The sequence below is a fragment of the Lutra lutra genome, chromosome 9 (genome assembly GCF_902655055.1).
Source record: "Lutra lutra chromosome 9, mLutLut1.2, whole genome shotgun sequence".
Lineage (NCBI taxonomy): Eukaryota > Metazoa > Chordata > Mammalia > Carnivora > Mustelidae > Lutra > Lutra lutra.
The window spans coordinates 114,254,589-114,273,404 of NC_062286.1; the positions used below are offsets into that span (position 1 = coordinate 114,254,589).

Genomic DNA, 18,816 nt, shown 5'->3' on the forward strand with positions numbered 1-18,816 from the left:
TTCTACTGCTCAAGAGCTAAAGGTCAAAATTCTCAACCCAACCTACAGAGCTTCACATGGCCTGGCCGCCCTGCATCTCTCCAGTCTTGCCACGTTCTCGTTTGCTCTCTGCCTCAGCTATCCAGCCTTCTCTTCAGCTTGCCATGATGCCCCTCATCCCCAAGCCTCTGTACATGTTGGCACCTTAGCACCCCACTCCTCACGTAGGTAGTGCTATCCTACCCCTCAGATCCCAACTCAAAGGTCACTTACTCAGCCACTAGTCTTAACATTCTAAACTAAGTCAAGTTCTCTGTTTGCCCCTGTCCTTTGCCTCCACAGACTCAAGCAAAATACTAATAAATTGATTATTAGATTTCTTACTCCCAAGCTAGAATACAAGCTCCACGAGAGTAGGACTGTGTCGGTCTTGTTTGCCACTGTATCTCACAATTTACTCCAGAGTAGCCCTCGACAAATATATGTAGGCTAATGTAATTCATAAATCACAATACCCTAAGTAAATTACATCCCAAGATACACTACACACTGGTCTTGAAAGCACCTGGTTTTTCCATAACAATAAAGTGCTCAGCTCCTCAATGTTCTCTGAGTTCTTCCCCTGAAAAACTGACATTATATGCGTCTACAATTCTACCATTCCAAACCTCCACAATTTTGTTTGCAACCTTCCTCCCATCTGGAATTTTTTCCCCAGCTACATAGTTCCAAAGCCTACTTGCTTCAAATGCTCAAATCCAATGTCACCTTCTCCTGGAAGTCTTCCTTGCATTCCCACTGCTAGTCACAACCTCCCTCCCTGAATTCCCACAGGTTCTCCATGGTCTCATTCAGGTCAGATCAAATGTCGCTTCAAATGAGAGGTTTCTCCTAAAACTTTAGGAGAAACTCACTAGTTACAATTCTCTATCAGGCTGTCCTGTTTTATTTTCTTGACAGCATTGTTATCTGAAATTATCTTGTTCATTTATTTATTTATTTGCTTATTTACCAATTAACTGCCTGTGTCCCCCCCCTGCTAGAATGTAAAATCCCTAAGAGGAGGGACCCTGTCTGCTAGGTCTCGGTATTTCCCCACTCCTCCACAGCTAACATCAAAAGTCTTTTGTAAAATCTGCCAAAGGCATGAATGACTCTGTAGTCCTTATGACTAGGGTCACTTGTGTACCTATCTTTCTCTTGCTGTATTCCAAACTCCCTGTGGACTAGGCCAAAGTCTGGCTAATCTATTTGTTCATGTGTATTACCTGGAAATCCTTCCACAATTAAAGCAAATAACAGATAACTATTAATGAATGATTTGATGATCTCTCCAGGAGGTACTGTCCCAAACCAGGCCAACTCAGAACTCCATATTCTCCAGAAACCAGGGCAAACAAGAACCTCCTTCCATGCCCTCTCCACCCTGTTCCAATCAGCTGCCTCTAGTGAGCTTCAAAAGGCTAGTTTCCTCACTTTCCTCTATCCAACAACCACTCCTTCTTCTATCTCTGATATCTCACAATCCTAACCTAACCTCTCCCCTCTATCTTGAGCCAACAAATCACTTCCAAGGCCCTGTTTCTTCTGAGTACCCTAAATCTCCAACGAGTTGGGTAATTCATCAGGCCCTAGGGAACAAGGGGATGTTAAAAGGAAGTGTTTAAGTAAGACTAGCTCTCATCTTTCCCTCTATACCTCGTTTATCCAAAAGAGGCCCAGTTTCAGGGACTGGCTTTGATACTCTTTGGGACCCTGAGCTTTCTTCTCCTGTACCCGCCGCACCCAAACCTCTCTGGGGTGCCTCCACCCTTGCCTCGAATCTGTTCATCTTCCGGTACAAGAGGACCCTTGGCCAGAGACAATGATCTCCTCGGGAGCAAATGGTCCTCAAACACCGTGGGGCGGCCCTACCCTCCCCACTTTCTGTCCGGCATCTGCCTCCGGCCTGGAACCATCTCGCGCGCCCCATAGCCTCAGCCTCCCTCTGGGCCCGACCCTCCAACACCACCCTCCACTCACCTGAAGCGGCCCCCGCAGTGCTGGCATTGCTCGCCCACCCAGCCAGCGGGGCAGACGCACTGGCCGGTGCCAGGGTTGCAGCGGCCGCCGTTGACACAGGGTCGGTCACATTCCTTGGCCTCTGCTGCGGCTGAGCCCGACACCGCCGCCGCCGCCGCCGCGGCCTCGGCCGCCCAGGGCAGCAGCAGCAGCGGCGGGAGCAGCAGCAGCAGCCGCCGCGGGAGGCGCAGCCCGGCCCCCAGCCCCGGCCTCCCAGCCCCGGTCGCGTCCCAGTCCCGGCGCTGCCCGCCGTTCCTGCCCGCAGGCGCTGTCGTCGCCGCCGTTCTCCTCCTCAGCTTCGCCTGAGTCGCCGCCGCCACCGCCACCATCTTCCCGGGGCTGAGACGGCGCCCCGCGAACACATACACACACACCGCACGGCCGGCTCCGCTTTGCCTGGCCGTGCGGGGCGGGGCTGTGCGGACGGTGGCTCAGGCGGTCAATCCTGAGGGCGGGGCCAGAACTGCGCGGCAGGCGGGGCGATGCGTGCGTGCGTGGGCGGGGCGCGGCGCGCGGGCCCTCCTCCTGCACGAGGCCCTGGAGGCGGGTCTCGGGCCGGGGTTGTGCATGTTGTTGAGACCCCTCCCGCCTGGGGCTCAGGGCGCATTAGCGCTCCAGTTTTGCCTTTCGCGCGGCATGGCGGTGACAGGTTAGCATCTCTGAGGCGTCCTCTTCCCGTTGGCTGCCTGGGAGCCACCCGCTCTGCTTGGTGGGCGACCGTGTTGAGCACTGCCCTCCCGGAAACCCCGGCTCTGCCCCGACTCTACCTGCGGGGCAGAAAGGGCTTAGGAGTCTTCGTCGTGGTGTGTACGGTGGTGTGCGGTACTGTTGAAGGAGTGCTGTGTTGCAGCCTTCGCTTTCTCCTCCGTAAAGTAGGGATAACGAAGTAACACATGTGTTAAGAAACCAGTGCATAGGCTATGCGCAATAAATGCCTCTAGACCGAGTGAAGACACTTTCTTCTTTCTTGATTCAGGCTGATCCAGTGGCCGACCAGACCCCCCACCTTTAATAATGTGGAGGAAGTGCGGGGCTACCTTACAACCCCACTCTTTGTTCTCAAACCTCTCTGAAGAGAAGCCAGCATAAAATTAGGAATTGGAGCACCCTCAGCCCACACACGTCTGCTCCTAGAGCCGTTCTTGTCAGGTAGTTTGTTACTTTGGTGGCCCCCCTGAAACTTGCCTCCTCACAGTATAACCTTATGTGGTCGTCGACCCTGGAACCTGGACTGGACCTGTGACTTGATTTAACCAATGGAAGAATGTGCAGAAGTGACTGTGCCAATTACAGAGATAAGCTTTGAGAATACCTGGTAACCTTGATTTCAAGCTCATTATAATTCTGAGCTACTCCCCCTCTTCCACCTTGCTGTAGAAAGATGGCACACAGAGACCACCACATGGAGAGGCAAAAGCCCTGAGACTACATGGAGGAAAAGTAAGGACCCAGTTATCACCAAGAACTGAGGTCCCAGACACATGAACCCTGATGAACCCAGATGAACCCTGATGAGTCCCTGCTGAGGGACCAGTCATTGAGGGGAGAAGCCATCTGAGCTGTTCCTCATTACCTAAAACAGAGGTAAGTCTTTCCTACTGTGCCTTTTCCAAAATCCTAAGAAATGATAACTTGGGTGCTGGTTTAAGCCTATAAGTTTTAGAGCAGTTTGCCACCCAGCCATAGATAACCAGAACATTGTCTGACACAATCCTTGTGTTGTGAGGAATATTCCTGTGGCAGCCACCTCAGAGTTTGAGCACTCTACACTCCCTGGAAAACAAAGAAATCCCCTCATATACCTGTGGAGACTTTCAGCTTTACCATTGAACACAGAATTCTCATTCTAGGATATACCCCCACCCTCATGCCCAGGTCCTGACCTACCTTCCTGGGCAACCACGTCAAGCCTCATGAAGCTTAGCAGCACCCCAGCCTCCAGCCTCACCCCAGCGCTACACCCACACATCCTTCCTATTCCTGTGTGAAATATATTGTTTGGTCTAGGCCCTACCACTGGCATTCTGGTTTGCAGGTGGTTTTGGCTACAGTATCCTACAAGGATTGTGTAGGTTGAGGTAGGGAAATGAAAGACATGGCCCTACTGTCTGGCAAGGACCCAGTCAGATGGAGGTTGTTCACATGAAACCATGACCTGGCTACAGGAGATACTGCTCACCCTACTCCTCTAGGCCAGAAGTGGAACCAACCTTTTCCTTTATTCCCCACAGCAAAACTGAACCACTACACCTGGAAATTTTAATGTCTGTAGCAAAGAATTCCTGGAACTGCTCTAACTACATGCCCAAGGAGGTTTGTATCCACTAGGATAGTTTGACGTTTCCTCTGCTCTTTTTTTTTTTTTTTCCCCACTCAAGAAAGGCATTCTCTCTGTTTGTGTGACCCTTTGCTCTCTCTGATTTCATGTCCTCATTTTCTATATCTTTGCTTTGTCTCCAGGTCAGGGACATGGATGGTTCTACAGTTTTTTAGCTTTTACTCATGTGTTGTCTTAGGTCAGTTTCCTGACAAGCAGAGACTGAAGCATAATTTGAGTACATAATTTTTTAGGAGAATGCTTTCTGGAGAAAGGCAATAAAGGAAGCAGAACAGAACAGGGAAGGGAGCTAAGCCAGGATGTGGTCTTATCTGGAGTCAAGCTTCAGCCTGATCCTATGGAGAGCCTTGGGACATGGATTATATCATAGAGCTGGTTCCACCTTGAAGCCAGAGAGCCATGTTTTGTATATATATCTCATTTAGCAGCTAGCCAGCATGCACTGCTGTAAAAAAGATCCAATAAAGGAAGCTTAGGGGAGGCATCAGTCTACCGTATACAACGGATATCTATGAGCACTCAATTGCAAGGATGAATGCTGCCCCAGTAAGATCTATCTTACCAGCTGTCTGACCTTCCCTGAGTATCATGGGACCTCCTCTACGCTATTTGACAAATCAACATTTTTTCGTATGTCAGAGATCTTCTTACACTTTCAGTCTGCATGGAACAAAACAATTCCCTGGTTATAGATATCAGGATCTTACCTAATATATAAGGTACTATATGGCCTGTGAAGAAGGTTGATCTTGAGGGTTTGGAATAAACACAACTGGGAGGGTTTTAGGTAAGAAGGAAGCTCCACAGGGTAGCAACTTCCTTGTGAGGGATAGGTCAACTTACAAATATAAAAATCCCAACACTCCTCGGCAGGCTCTACAGGAAAATGTTTAGGGATCCTTGATCTGGGAGCACAGGGTTAGCCACCTTAGCTGTTGGCTGAGTTCCTGGTGGCCTCCATAGGGAAGCCCCACGAATATAGGAAATGGCCTTGATATCAACATGAAGGACAAGACCCAATCTTGAAAGGAGATCACCAATTTAAAGGCAAAGAACTTGAACTTTCTGTTAGATGGACGCATGCCCTAGCTCTCAGATTTCTACAGTAGAGAAACAAAATTTTCTCCTGTGCATAGATAAGATATTATGAAAACAGTAATAGAGGGGCGCCTAGGTGGCTCAGTGGGTTAAGCCTCTGCCTTTGGCTCAGGTCATGATCGGGGTGCTCTGCTCAGCAGGGAGCCTGCTTCCCCCTCTCTCTCTGCCTGCCTCTCTGCCTACTTGTGATCTCTGTCTGTCAAATAAATAAATAAAATCTTAAAAAAATAAAAACAAATAAATAAATAAAATCTTGTGATCTCTGTCAAATAAATAAGTAAAATCTTTAAAAAAAAACAAAAAACAAATAAATAAATAAAATCTTTTTTTAAAAGAAAAAAAAAACAGTAATAGAGTTAAAAGACAACTAGCCTTCCTAAGTTTCCTGTAACTGCTGTAACAAATTAACATAAACTCAGTGGTAAAAACAAAAACCAATGGAAATTTATTGTCACGCTTCTGGAGACAAGAGGTCTAAAATCAGAGTGTCAGCAGGGCTCATTCCCTCTGGAAACTCTAGGGGAGAATCTCTCCTGTTCCAGCTTCTGATGGAAGTTGGCATTCTTTGGCCTTCTTAGCTTGTGGCCACATCACTCCAGTGTCTGCCTTTGTCATCACATTGCCCTCTCCTCTATATTGTCTTCTCCTGTGTGTGTCTCTTATAAGAACACTTGTCATTGGATTTAGGGCCCATCTCGATAATTTAGGATGATCTTCTCATCTCAAGATCCTTAATTAATTACATCTACAAAGACCCTTTTCCCAAATATGGTAATATTCATAGGTTCTGGGGATTAGGATATGGACACATCTTTAGGAGAGCCACTATTCAGCCCACTACACAACCCTATACAGGATCTCAACTCATTCAGTTCATTCACTTCTACAACTAATATTTAATGAGTGGCTACTATATACCAGAGATTGATCTAGGCTCTGTGGAGGCAACAGTAAAAAAGCATATAAAAATCTCTTCCTTTCTTCACATTCATTAGGATGACTACTATCAAAACAAAATAGAAAATAACAAATGGCAAGAATATGGAGAAATTGGAACTGTTGTGTATTAGTGGGAACGGTAGCGCGCTGTGGAAAACAGTTTGACAGTTCCAAACATAAAAAAAAGGAATTATCATGGGGCGCTGACTCAGTTGGTAGAGCATGCAACTATTGATCTCAGGGTTGTGAGTTCAAGCTCCACACTGGGTGTGGAGCCCACTGTAAAAAAAATAATAATAATAATCATATAATCCAGCAATGCCACTTGTGGATATATATCCAAAATAATTGAAAGCAGGATCTTGAAGAGATATTGGTACACTCATATTCACTATAGCATTGTTCACAATAGCCAAGAGGTGGAAGCAACCTAAATGTCCATCAACAGATGAACAGATAGACAAAACATGATATATATGTATATATGTATATATTTATTATATATATGTATATTAGATACATATATATATCTAATATATACATATAATATTACTCAGGGGCACCTGACCAGCTCAGTCAGTGGAGCATGCAACTCTTGATCTTGGGGTTGTAAGTTCAAACCCCACATTGAATGTAGGAGGGGCAGATGGAGAGGGAGAGAGAGAATCTTAAGCAGGCTCCACACCCAGCACAGAGCCTGATGCAGGGTTCCATCCAAAGATGGCTGAGATCATGACCTGAGCTGAAATCAGGAATCAGACACTTAACCAACTGAGCCACCCAAGTACCCTTAAAATTTTTTATTTTTTTAAATCACTGCCTTTATGGAATATCTAATTATATATAATTTTTTTATAAACTCTCTGTTGAAGTATAACATGTATACAGAAAAGTGAAGAGATCATCCATATATGGCTCAATGAATTTTTTTAAGTAAACATATGACTAGGGCCTTGGTCAAAAATTAATTCATAGGATCCCTCTTGGACCCTCCTAGTCACTATGTCCATGCAGGAGCCACTCTGCTAACCTCTTACATTATGGACTCTTTTTGCCAGTTTTTCACTTTATATAAATGCAATACTGTAGTATGGAGTCTTTTGTGTCTAGATTCTTTCATTCAGCATTATGTTTGTGAAATTCATCCATATTGTTGTATAAATAATTTGGACCTTTTTTAATTTTACTTTTTTCAAAGATTTTATTTATTTATTTGAGATAGAGAGCACAAACCAGGGGGCAGAGGGAGTGGGAGAAGCAGACTTCCCACTGAGCAGGGAGCCTGACATGGGGCTCAATCCCAGGACCCTGAGATCATGACCTGAGCTGAAAGCAGACGCTTAACTGCCTCAGCCACCCAGGTGCCCCTTGTTTTTATTCTTATAGTCTACTAGTTAAACGTATATATGCCATAATATGACAGTTTATTTATCTGTCCTACTGCTGATGGATATTTGGGCAGTTTCCAGTTTGAGACAACTATGATTAATGATGCTATGAACAGCCTAAGAATCCAGTACAAGTCTCTAGGTGAGAATACATACACATTTCTGTTGGGTATACACCAGAGGTATACTGATAAATGTTTATCAACCAGCTCCCTTGGAGGAAAACACCCTCATAGGTAGCATTTGTTGATTTCTGTGTGTAAGTACTCCCATCATGGCCTATTTCAAGCTACCAACATGATGTCACTGAATGTAGAATCAGGAAGATATATACAGACCTGCTCTCCAAGCCAGTGGGAACCAACTCCAGCACTGTGTATGCCTGGGAGATCAATAAATGTCCAAACAGACCTGCAAGAGACTTACTAGGAGAAATATCTGAGAGGGATAAAAAGGAAGGAAAGAGGAAAAAGCAAGGGAAGATTCAGACTTAAAGAAAAATCGAACAGCTGTGAGAGGAAGTAGGGAGGATAGACTGGTTACGAAGAGTCTAAGACTGTGGTGCAGTTCTGAAAAAGCCTTGTCCAGGCCAAAGGGGATTACTGGGGCCAGAGTTGCTAGCTGGAGTAGCCATGCATATCTCAGGAATGGGCCTGCACCAGCCAGCACAGAAGCAGTGGCAGGACCAGAGGGGCAGCAGCTGGGTTTCTAGTCAATGACAGTCCTCCCAACAGGAGAGCTGAGCCATGCATTTTCATGACCACCATACCTGGCAGTATTTTTTCTCACCACAACCCTGGAGATGAGCAGGACAGTCTGTCAATCAGGGTCGTCTCTAAATGTCTTCCTTTTCACAGGTTAACTGTACAGCGCTGGCTCAGCCAACTTGGAAATTGGAATGGCCACTTTAGATTGAACAAGCCCCAGGTTTCCTAGGTAATTCACTAGAAAGGAGAGAGGGATTGAAGAACAGACAAGCATTCTAGTTATTAATTAAAGAAATAGAAGTTGAGGGACGCCTGGGTGGCTCAGTTGGTTAAGCCGCTGCCTTTGGCTCAGGTCATGATCCCAGCGTCCTGGGATCGAGTCCCGCATCGGGCTCCTTGTTCTGTGGGGAGCCTGCTTCTCCCTCTGCCTCTGCCTGCCACTCTGTCTGCCTGTGCTCACTCGTGCTCTCTCTCTCTCTCTGACAAATAAATAAATAAAATCTTAAAAAAAAAAAAAAGAAATAGAAGTTGACCATACTATATCCCCAACTGATGATTTAAATCTTACTGCTTACATAAGGAAAGAATAGAAAAATGAAGTTAGTCAGAAATAGAAGCTGGAAAAGACCTTATAATCCAAGTTATAGTTAGCTTTAAAGTAGAAGCAATATGGTGCTTAAAAAAAAAAGGCTACAAATTATTTAATATTCTCATTAAAATTTAGAGTTTAATTCCTCTCTGTAAAATAGAGGTCAGACTTCATGACTCTCTTCTAACAAATAAAGATGTCGTAGAATTATGCTACATGACTTCTGAGGCTAGGTCATACACAGGATAGCTCCTCCTTCTTCCTCTCCCTCCCCCCCCTCTCCCTCTCCTCAATGTCCCTCTCCTCCCTGTCCCTCTCCACTTGCTTTGGAGGAAACCAGCCATCACATCAGGAGGACACTTGAACAGCCCATGGAGAGGCACAGGTGGAGAGGAACTAGGGCCTGCCACCAAGAACTAGCACATACTTACCAAACATGTGAAAGCCAACCTGAAAATGGATCCTTTCGCCCATCAAGGCTTCAGGTGACGGCAGTCCTGGCCAATATTTTAACTGAGACCTCACAAAAGACCCTGAGTCGGAATTGCCTAGTCAAGCTGTTCTTGAATTTCTGACCCACAAAAACTGTGAGGATAATAAATCGTTGCTACTAAATTTGGGGGCAATTTGTCTCACAGCAATAGGTAATTAATATAGGCCACAAGAATTTGGAAGTCTCCATACACATACCCAACACCATAACAGAAGATATTACAACCGAGACAATATGGCAAACCCATGGAGGGTATCCATTGCCTTGTTTCCTGCCTTGGCTCATAGTGAAGTCAACTCCTCTCTAAGCTGATTCCCATCAAAGCTCACTGTCCTGGTGCAGCCAGAAGCACCATCTCTATTCCTAGTGCTCGCCCAAGGCACTGATACAGACTGTTGTGATCAAGATTTCTAGCACCCACACAGAGGTCCCCATCTCATGTTGCTGCCAAGCCACTGGCACCAACCCCCATCATCTGAGAAGCCACTGGCAGCAATGCAGGCTTCATTACAGGGAAATGGTTCTTGTGTTCACTTGTACTATGACCATGGCCAGAACCCCAGTGTGGGGGAGGGGTGGCAGATAACCATGTGTACAGAACCAGCTCACCAAAAAAACGTGGCCTGTGACCCAGACTGCAGTGTTTACCAAGTTAAACAGTCTAAAACCAGATCAGCATATCAAAAATGACTCAAGCAACAGAAAGAGTTTAGCTATGAACCTCAGCAAGTCAGGGCCAAGGACACTGATTATGGACAAGGTTCAAAGAGGGCAGAAAGAAAGCAGACCTGCAGAGTTCTGGGCTTGGGGCAGCTTTGAAGAGTATACCTATGGCCATGGTGTGAACCCCCCACCCTTAGGGCTGGCTTAAAGTCATCAGGCCCCTTTCTCCTCTATGCATTTCAAGGCTATAGCTTTTTTTCATGTGTAAAGTTCTCACAGAATTGCCAGGGCTCAGACTCAGTGTGATACTGGCAAGGAAGCTTGAACACTCTTACATTAGTTTAGGTTCCCCCAGAAGAAAGCCCCGAGGCAAGAATTCAAGATTAATGTGGGATGTAATCCCAGGGAACCGGGAGCGGAGTACAGAAGTGAGACAGGGAGGGGAAGGCAGTCAATAATACAGAGTTGTGTTATCAAGCCAGTGACTAGTGTGAACAATTCCAGGGGGAATTCCACAGGGGAAACTGGAAGTGGAATAGGACACATGCCTTAGAGAGGTAAGAAGGCTAGAGTATTTGAGGGTATTTATATAGCAACTCCAGTCAGCCATTTTTGAGGGTTGCTAGGAGAGGGAGTGTTAATTAGTGTGGGGACCAACACAGAGTAGCAGATACTACTGATCAGTGGATCCATTTTTTATTTGTTCATTGGCCATTAGGTCTCCCCTTCTGTGAACTGAGCATTCATATCCTTTGCCCATTTTTCTATGGGATTGCCTATCTTTTTTTTTTTAACTATTCTTTTTTTTTTTTTTTTTTTAGATTTTATTTATTTATTTGACAGAGAGAGAGATCACAAGTAGGCAGAGAGGCCACAAGTAGGCAGAGAGGCAGGCAGAGAGAGGGGGGGAAGCAGGCTCCCTGCTGAGCAGAGAGCCCGATGCGAGGCTCGATCCCAGGACCCTGAGATCATGACCTGAGCTGAAGGCCAAGGCTTTAACCCACTGAGCCACCCAGGCGCCCCTGCCTATCTTTTTCTTACGGATTTGTAGGAGTCACATATATAACCAGATCTTTTCCATTGTATATGTAACAAATATCACTTTCCAGATTGTGGCTTATCTTTTCACTTTCTTTATAGTATCATCCAATAAGTAGTTCTTATCTTCAATGTATGAATTTATCAGTGTTTTCTTGATAGTCTATGCTTTTCATGCCTGGCCTAAGAAATCCTTCCCTACCTTGAGATAACGAAGATTATAATTTACTAGGAATTTTTGCTTTCTTACAGATAGTCTTTGATCCACTTGGAAAGGATTTATATGAAAATATAATACAGGAATTCAGTATTTAATTTTTATCATGGAAAATCTCAAACATACACCAAAATAAGAAGAGTACAATGAGCTCAACACCCAGCTTCAACAATTATTAACTTATTTCATTTGACTACTGCTGTATAACAAATTACCCCCAAAACTTAGCAAATTGAAACAGTAATAAACATTGATGATGTTGCACAGTTTCTGAGGGTCAGGATTTTAGGCCTTTAGAGTTGTTCTGGCTAAGGATCTGTTATGAGGTTGCAGTCATGTTGTTGGCCTGGCCTGCAGACATCTTCAGCCTTAGCTAGAGCTAAAGGATCTGTTCCAAGGTGATCCTCACCTCTGGCTGGGAAGGTGTTGCCAGGAAGCATCTGTTTCTTGCCACTTGGCCCTTTTTGCAGAGCAGCTAATGCATCCTCACAGCATGGTAGCTGGCTTCCCCCAGAGCAAGTGAGCCAAAAGAGAGGAAGGCGGAAGTTGCAGTGACTTTTATAACAGTCTTGGAAGACGCACAAGATCACCTCCACCACATTGTATTCATTAAGTCACTAAGTCCCATCCACATTCAAGTTGAGAGAAATTAGATTCTGCTTTTGGAAGGGAGGAATATTAGCGTTAGCGGATGTTTTTAAAACCAGCACGTAACTCACAGCCGGTCTTTTTCAGCTGTGCCTCCATCCACTGTCCCTTACAAACTGCATTATTTTGAAGAAAATTCCAGACATCGTATTGTTTCATGTGTAAATACTCTAGTATTGATTTCTAAAAGATAAGCCTTGAAGAAACGTCATAAGCACTGTACCATAGGCACACAAAAAGTTAACAACGTAACAATAATTCCTTAATGTCACCAGATATATCCAGTCAAAATTCAATAGCATTCAAGTTCCCCCAATTCATTCCCTCTCCTGCTTGCCCTCTCTCTCTTTTTTAAATAGTTAATATCAAACATCTCTGTGCATAACTCCAGATCCTCTTGGGCTCACGTCACTTAATCCAGCCATTGCTGCCCAGATCAGTCCTGCACAGGCTCCAACCAGCTGCACGCAGGTATAGCCTGGCCCTTCTTCAGGGCTTCTGTTTAATGCTGCAGTGTGGAACACTCTAGAAATCTGCTTGGCATGTACAACCCAAAAGTGCCAGGGACTTAAAACTTTCTGAAGCAGGGGCACCTCGGTGACTCAGTAGGTTAAGCCTCTGCCTTCTGCTTAGGTCATGATCGCAGGGTCCTGGGGTTGGCTCAGCAGGGAGCCTGCTGCCCCCCCCCCCCCCCCCCCCCCCCCGCCCCGTCTCTGCCTGCCTCTCTGCCTGCTTGTGATCTCTCTCTCTGTCAAATAAATGAACAAAATCTTAAAAAAAAAAAAAAAAAAAAAAAAAAAAAAAACCTCTCTGAAGCAAACTTTAACCAACCAGGATGAGAACCAATGGACAACCTCTTTCCCTTTCATGCGCAGATCAACACTCTGAAGACACAGCATATGTAACTTCTCACAAAGTTGTGGGATTAAGGAATCACTCTTCATGGTGGCCAACTTGATCATGCCTTCTGGTGCTCCTCTGTTTCACTTATTGTCCCTCATTCCTGTCTCTTCAATAAAGTATTTGCACATAGCTTTACTACAGATTCTGCTTTCTGGGGGCCCCAGGAGAAGACACAGTTGATTCTAAACAAAGTCTCTCTGATCCATAGGTTTCATCCCCTCCCACTTTTTTTCCCTTAAAATTGTTTTTTTAAAGATTTTATTTATTTTATAGGAAAGAGAGAGAGCATGAGCAGTTGGGCGGGGGGCAGAGAGAAAAGTAGGCTCCCCACTGAGCACTGAGCCCAATGTGGGCCTCCATCCCAGGATCCTAAGATCATGACCTGAGTCTAAGGCAAATGCTTAACAGACTGAGCCACTCAGGTACCCCTACAATTATTTGATTATCATTAAAAAATCATAGTGTTTGTCTTGAGGAGTTTACCACATTCTAGGTTTTGCTGATCTTTTTTGCTATGGTGTATATCATGTGCTCCTATTCCGTGTATTTCCAAAACTGGTAGTTAGATCTAGAAGCTGAATCAGATTTAGGTTTGATATTTTTGGCAAGAATATTTCATGGGGGGTGTGTTGCATATTTCCCGTTGTATCACCTCAGATGACATGATGTCTGTTTGTCTCTTTTTGTGATTTTTAGGATGGATCAGTAAATTCCGGGGTAGTAATTCTAATCTATGCATTGTAAATTCCCCACCAGTCTTTCACCCAGTGATTTCAGCAGCCAAAGATAATCATGCCCTAGAACTGTACTGTTCAATACAATAGCAACTAGCCACATGCAGCTATTTAAATGCAATGAAAATTGAACAAAATTAGAAATCTAATTCCTTAGTCACACTAGCCACATTTTAAGTGCTCAACAGCTACAATGCCTACTCCACTGAACAATGCAAATACAGAATTTTTCCTTTATCACAGGATATTGTATTTGAGAGAGCTAGCCTGGAACCGTTATTTCATTTTAATTCTAATATTTATTATTTCTAGTATTTCATTTTATTTTTTTCTAGTATTTCATTTTAATCTCTCATCCTTTATATGTTTATCAGCTGTAATTGTTCTATAAAGAATAACATTCCCTTTTCGACTCTTTAGTTGCTCTGAGATATAGTTCATGGAATAAAAGCACAAGTGCTTATTGCCTTTATGTAGCAGTATTCAGGATAATGAAATGATTGCCTGGCATCCTCCAAACTTGACCAAAGCATTTTGTAGTTTTTATTGTTTTGAATATCATCATGAACTCACAAACAACATATTTGATGTCTTTCAGTTCACTGGAAGTACTGTTCTTTTTGATGTTCAACTTTTCCTATGTGCTAAAAGTTGTTTCCTACAGTAATATTCTGTAGGTTTGTCTGTTTCATTTTTTTTATTTCAAATACAAGATGTTTCAGGCTCTTCTTGTACATTTTCTGCTCCAGATAAGAACTCAGACATTTCTTCAAGTATCCTTGGTTCCTTTTAGAGAAAAATACTATTTAGAGACCACAATCTGGATGCTATGGGTACTCCTTCCCAGTGACTTGGTGGTTTGGGTTTTTTTTTTAAGTATACAGAGCAAGGGTGCCTGGGTGGCTCAGTCAGTTAAGCATCTGCCTTTGGCTCAGGTCATGGTCCCAGAGTCCTGGGGTCAAGTCCCACACTGGGTTCCCTACTCAGTGGGGAGTCTGCTTCTCCCTCTACCCTTACCCCTGCTAAGGATCTCTCTCTCTCATTCTCTCTCAAATAAATAAATAAAATCTTAAGTATATGGAGGTAGAAAATAATCTTTTTTGTTTTTAAAAGAAAATATAACTTAGGTTCATACTGAAGGTTCATACCCAAATTTAAATTTGAGACTACAGAGTTGTGGAGCACCTGGCTGGCTCAGTAAGAAGAGCATGCAACTCTTGATCTTGGGGTCATGAATTCAAACTTCACATTGTGGGGTAGAGATCAATTAAATAATTTTTTAAAGGACTATGGAGTAGGGGCATCTGGGTGGCTCAGTTACTTAAGCGACTAACTTCGGCTCAGTTCATGATCCTGGAGTCCCCGGATTGAGTCCCACATCAGGCTCCCTGCTCTTCAGGGAGTCTGCTTCTCCCTCTGACCCTCTCTCTGCCATGCTTGTTCTTTCTCTCTCTCTCATTCTCTCTCTCTCTCAAATAAATAAAATCTTTAAAAATTAAAATTAAAGAACAAAAGGACTACAGAGTTGTACTTAACTTCTTGGAGTTTATGTTCATATTTCCTTTCTCCTGGTCTGAGAATCTTGGTTTTTAATGTCATCGATACAAGTATTCATTTTCTTTGTCCTATAATAATTTCTCATTCAACTGTGTGCATGTATTAATTGTTAAATATCTTGACTATCATCCCTTAACCTCCAAATCCTTTGAATTAATTGTTCTCTGCCTGCATTTCCTTACTTGAGGAAGTTGCTATTCTCCCACCAACCATGATTTCATGAACCTGTCCGTCAAGGAACTTGGCTTCCCCTTCGGGGAGAGTGGGAAAAAATCCCAGGCTGTGAGGGAGTTAACACCTCACAGGTGAACTTCGGCCAGTGCAAGGTAAGAGGAAGGAACCAGCAAATAATCTTTATCTTTCACCGCACAGTGGACCATTTCAAAATATGGTGCATTTGCATAACTTTTTAAGAAGACTCCTGTGTAACTAAGCAACTACAGTGAGCTCAAAAATAGACCACCTTGGGGCGCCTCGGTGGCTCAGTGGGTTAAGCCTCTGCCTTCGGCCCAGGTCATGATCCCAGGGTCCTGGGATCAAGCCCCACATCGGGCTGTCTGCTCTGCAGGGAGCCTGCTTCATCTTCTCTCTCTCTCTCTCTGCCTGCCTCTCTGCCTACTTGTGATCTCTGTCTGTCAAATAAATAAATAAAATCTTTAAAAAAAAAATAGACCACCTTTCAGTTGTTTTCCTTCCTTCCCCCTTGTCTCTAACTTTTGCTTTGGGATAGCACCTCCCATTAAGACCCTACCATGAAACCTTTGCCTCTTGCTCTGTTCTCTAGGAAATCCAGACAAGAAAACTTTCCAGGATCTTCTCCTTCAGAAAGGTAAAAAGCAGTTCTGGGGATTTATGTATTTAATAAGCATTCCAGGTGAGTCTTATAATCAGACTAGTATGGCTGATGTGACCTTACAGCATCCTCAGGCTTCAGATTTCACATGGACAGGAAATGAGCTGCTCATGTTGTACAGAATTCAGAAGAAGAATCCATGCCAGAAGCCCTTAGAAATGGCCATGGAGGACAATGAACAAGAGAGATGAGCACAGAGAATAGCCCGGAGACAGTGAGATGGACTGAACAAGGATGTTGTCTGCTGACAAAGCCAAGAGTCCTGCCTTGGGGAGGGGTAGGCTGCACTGTGAACTGGTGGTTACTTCTGTTCTCTCTCTCTCCTGTTCCAAATGTGAGTTTTTATTTAGTGAGCTTCTTTCATCCCTCTTCCAGCAATTTGTTTGTGAGTGTTATTTGTATGTTGCTGGACTATGGGGAGTCACATGTGGACCCTTCCCCCCAAACACACACATCTTGTTGCAGCAGACAGGGCATGACTCAAGCTATTTCTGTTTGGGGAGGAGATGTTTTAATTTCTGTGCCCCCAGAAGCCTATCCTGAGACAAAGACTTGACTGCAAATGGTTTATTTGGGAGATTTAAAAAAAAATACTAGTAGGGGGGCACCTGGGTGGCTCAGTCAGTTCAGTGTCTGCCTTTGGCTCACGTCATGATCTTTGCGTCCTGGAATCGATTCCAGCATCAGGCCTCTTGCTCAGCGGGGAGTCTCCTCCCTCTGTCTATGCCCCTGCTTCTGTGCTCTAGCTCACTCTCTCTCAAATAAATAAATAAAATCTTTAAAAAAAAAAAAACACTGGTAGAAGAGTGAGAAAGTGAGAGAAACTTATGCAACCAATATAGTGGACATTATCAAGCCAGTTACCATTGTGTACAATTGGGGCTTAATCCCATGGGAAACTGGGAACCAGTGTAGAACATGCACAGAAGTGTTAGTCCACTACAAGGAGTAAGGGAGCTAGGGTGTCCGTACATCAAGCCCCATCAGTCATCGGTTGAGAGGAGCTCCCAGGGAAGAAGATACATTGATTCCTCTGTACTTCCGGCCTTCTTGTGTAAGTGACAAAGGAGGGATGATTCTCAGAAAGCCATTATACAGAGAAGCGTGCGTGCTGGCCTCCGGAAACCAGGCCAGTATGCATGAGAGTGGTAAGAACAGGAGGATATGGGCAAGGCAGGGACAGCATCTGCTGCAAGAACTCAGAGGGCCTCTGGTCACTTATCTGTCAGCTTCATTACCTTAAACGGGGACATTCACTAAACTGTAGGCACATGTGTGTGAGCGCTGGCCAGTTAAAGAAGTAAAATGCCGACAGTATCTGGTTCTGCTTTTCAGAATCACCCTTTTCCCATTCCATATGATTCTGGGGGGACTCTCCCCCAAAAGTCTCTCTCCCCTGTCACAAGGCATATGAATGACCCCCGAAGACCCGGTCATTGTAGTCATTGCAGTAGACACTGTAGGTGCCCCAGTCAGATTCCCCTTTACTGGCCAGTGCACCCATCCTGCAGTTCAGGTGAGTGCTGCCACTAGAGGCTTGCTGCTGCATTTTTCTTCAGAGAATTGCCCTCAGGAGGTGGGAGCCGATTTGACTGGGATATTATCCCCTCCCACCAGGGGGTGTTCCACATCTAAAAGGAAATACAGAAGACCACTCCTCTGCCTCATGGGAAGGTGGGGTAGACAATTCTGCAGTGCAATTTATGCATCAGAACTCCCCCAAGAGATCAGCTGAATCTCCTTTGCACAGTTTCTTTCCTGACCCTATCTTGCTTCTTTTGCTCCCTTATAGGATTTTCCTGAGAGCACTCCTCAATTGCTCAGGTACAAGTCTCAGGCTCTGCTTCTTGGATGCCCAGCTAGGACCCATTCAGTGGGACACAGTGATGAATTGGCCCAAAGGAAGGCACATGTCTCCAGCATAGCTAGGGCCTTTGGGAGCATCTCAGAAAGCAGATCTGTCTTTCTCTAAGTTTATGAGTTGTATGTAAGAACACTGTACTACTACATGTTCACTCCCTGAAATGTACTTCACTCTACTTCTGGTAATAATACATTGATTTTGGAGGAAGGGAGAAGGAACTACTTCTTTCTCTTATTCTCAGTTCTTCTACTTTGGGTGAAGGCGACTTCTATTTGGGTCCATAGGTGGGCATAGGACCCACTGTAACCAATCATATTCAATGGCCACAAAGATTATTTGGAATGGTCCTATCACCCAGTCATAGCCACTGAAATATGGGTGAGAGAGAGAAAAACTACCCCCCCACCCCGTTACAGCTTCAAGGATGAAGGGAACCTAGGGCTACTAGAGGCCATCATGAAGAACCTGAGTTTTAAACCAGCACAGCAGAAGGAAGGATGTTGTGGAAGGCGAAATGAGTACTACATAGACAATGTTGGAACTCTTGGTTCAAGCTCCACTCAAGGACAGTCTGACCTTAGATTATACATCTTTGGTTTTACAGGCTAATTTCTCTATTTGTTTAAACCAGTTTGGTTTGGTTTTTAGAACCCTTAAAACCAAAGCAGTTATGACAGATTCAATGATGGTAAGCCTACAGCTACAAGAAAACATATTGCTGCCATATGCAGAGACCCTGCATGACAG

General features: G+C 44.5%; 1 protein-coding gene and 1 long non-coding RNA gene across 8 annotated transcripts in view; one reads left to right on the forward strand and one right to left on the reverse strand.

Moving 5' to 3' along the window:
* ATRN (attractin) overlaps nucleotides 1-2,456 on the reverse strand; it is a 155,171-nt gene extending 152,715 nt beyond the window's left edge. For all 3 annotated transcript variants that reach the window (XM_047744160.1, XM_047744162.1, XM_047744161.1), the window contains exon 1: nucleotides 2,002-2,456. In XM_047744160.1, coding sequence (XP_047600116.1) covers nucleotides 2,002-2,369 — 368 coding nt within the window. In that variant the 5' untranslated portion in view covers nucleotides 2,370-2,456. The remainder of the gene's footprint in view (nucleotides 1-2,001) is intronic.
* Nucleotides 2,457-2,552: 96 nt separating this feature from the next.
* Nucleotides 2,553-18,816, forward strand: part of LOC125109946 (uncharacterized) — a 33,411-nt gene continuing 17,147 nt past the window's right edge. The window contains exons 1-4 of one of the 5 annotated variants that reach the window (XR_007130384.1): nucleotides 2,553-3,624; nucleotides 4,272-4,353; nucleotides 16,137-16,181; nucleotides 16,271-16,820. This is a non-coding gene — a long non-coding RNA (uncharacterized LOC125109946). Of the gene's footprint in view, nucleotides 3,625-4,271; nucleotides 4,354-16,136; nucleotides 16,821-18,816 lie in introns of those variants that run through there. The other 4 variants (XR_007130385.1, XR_007130383.1, XR_007130387.1 and 1 more) reach the window with 4 other exon arrangements.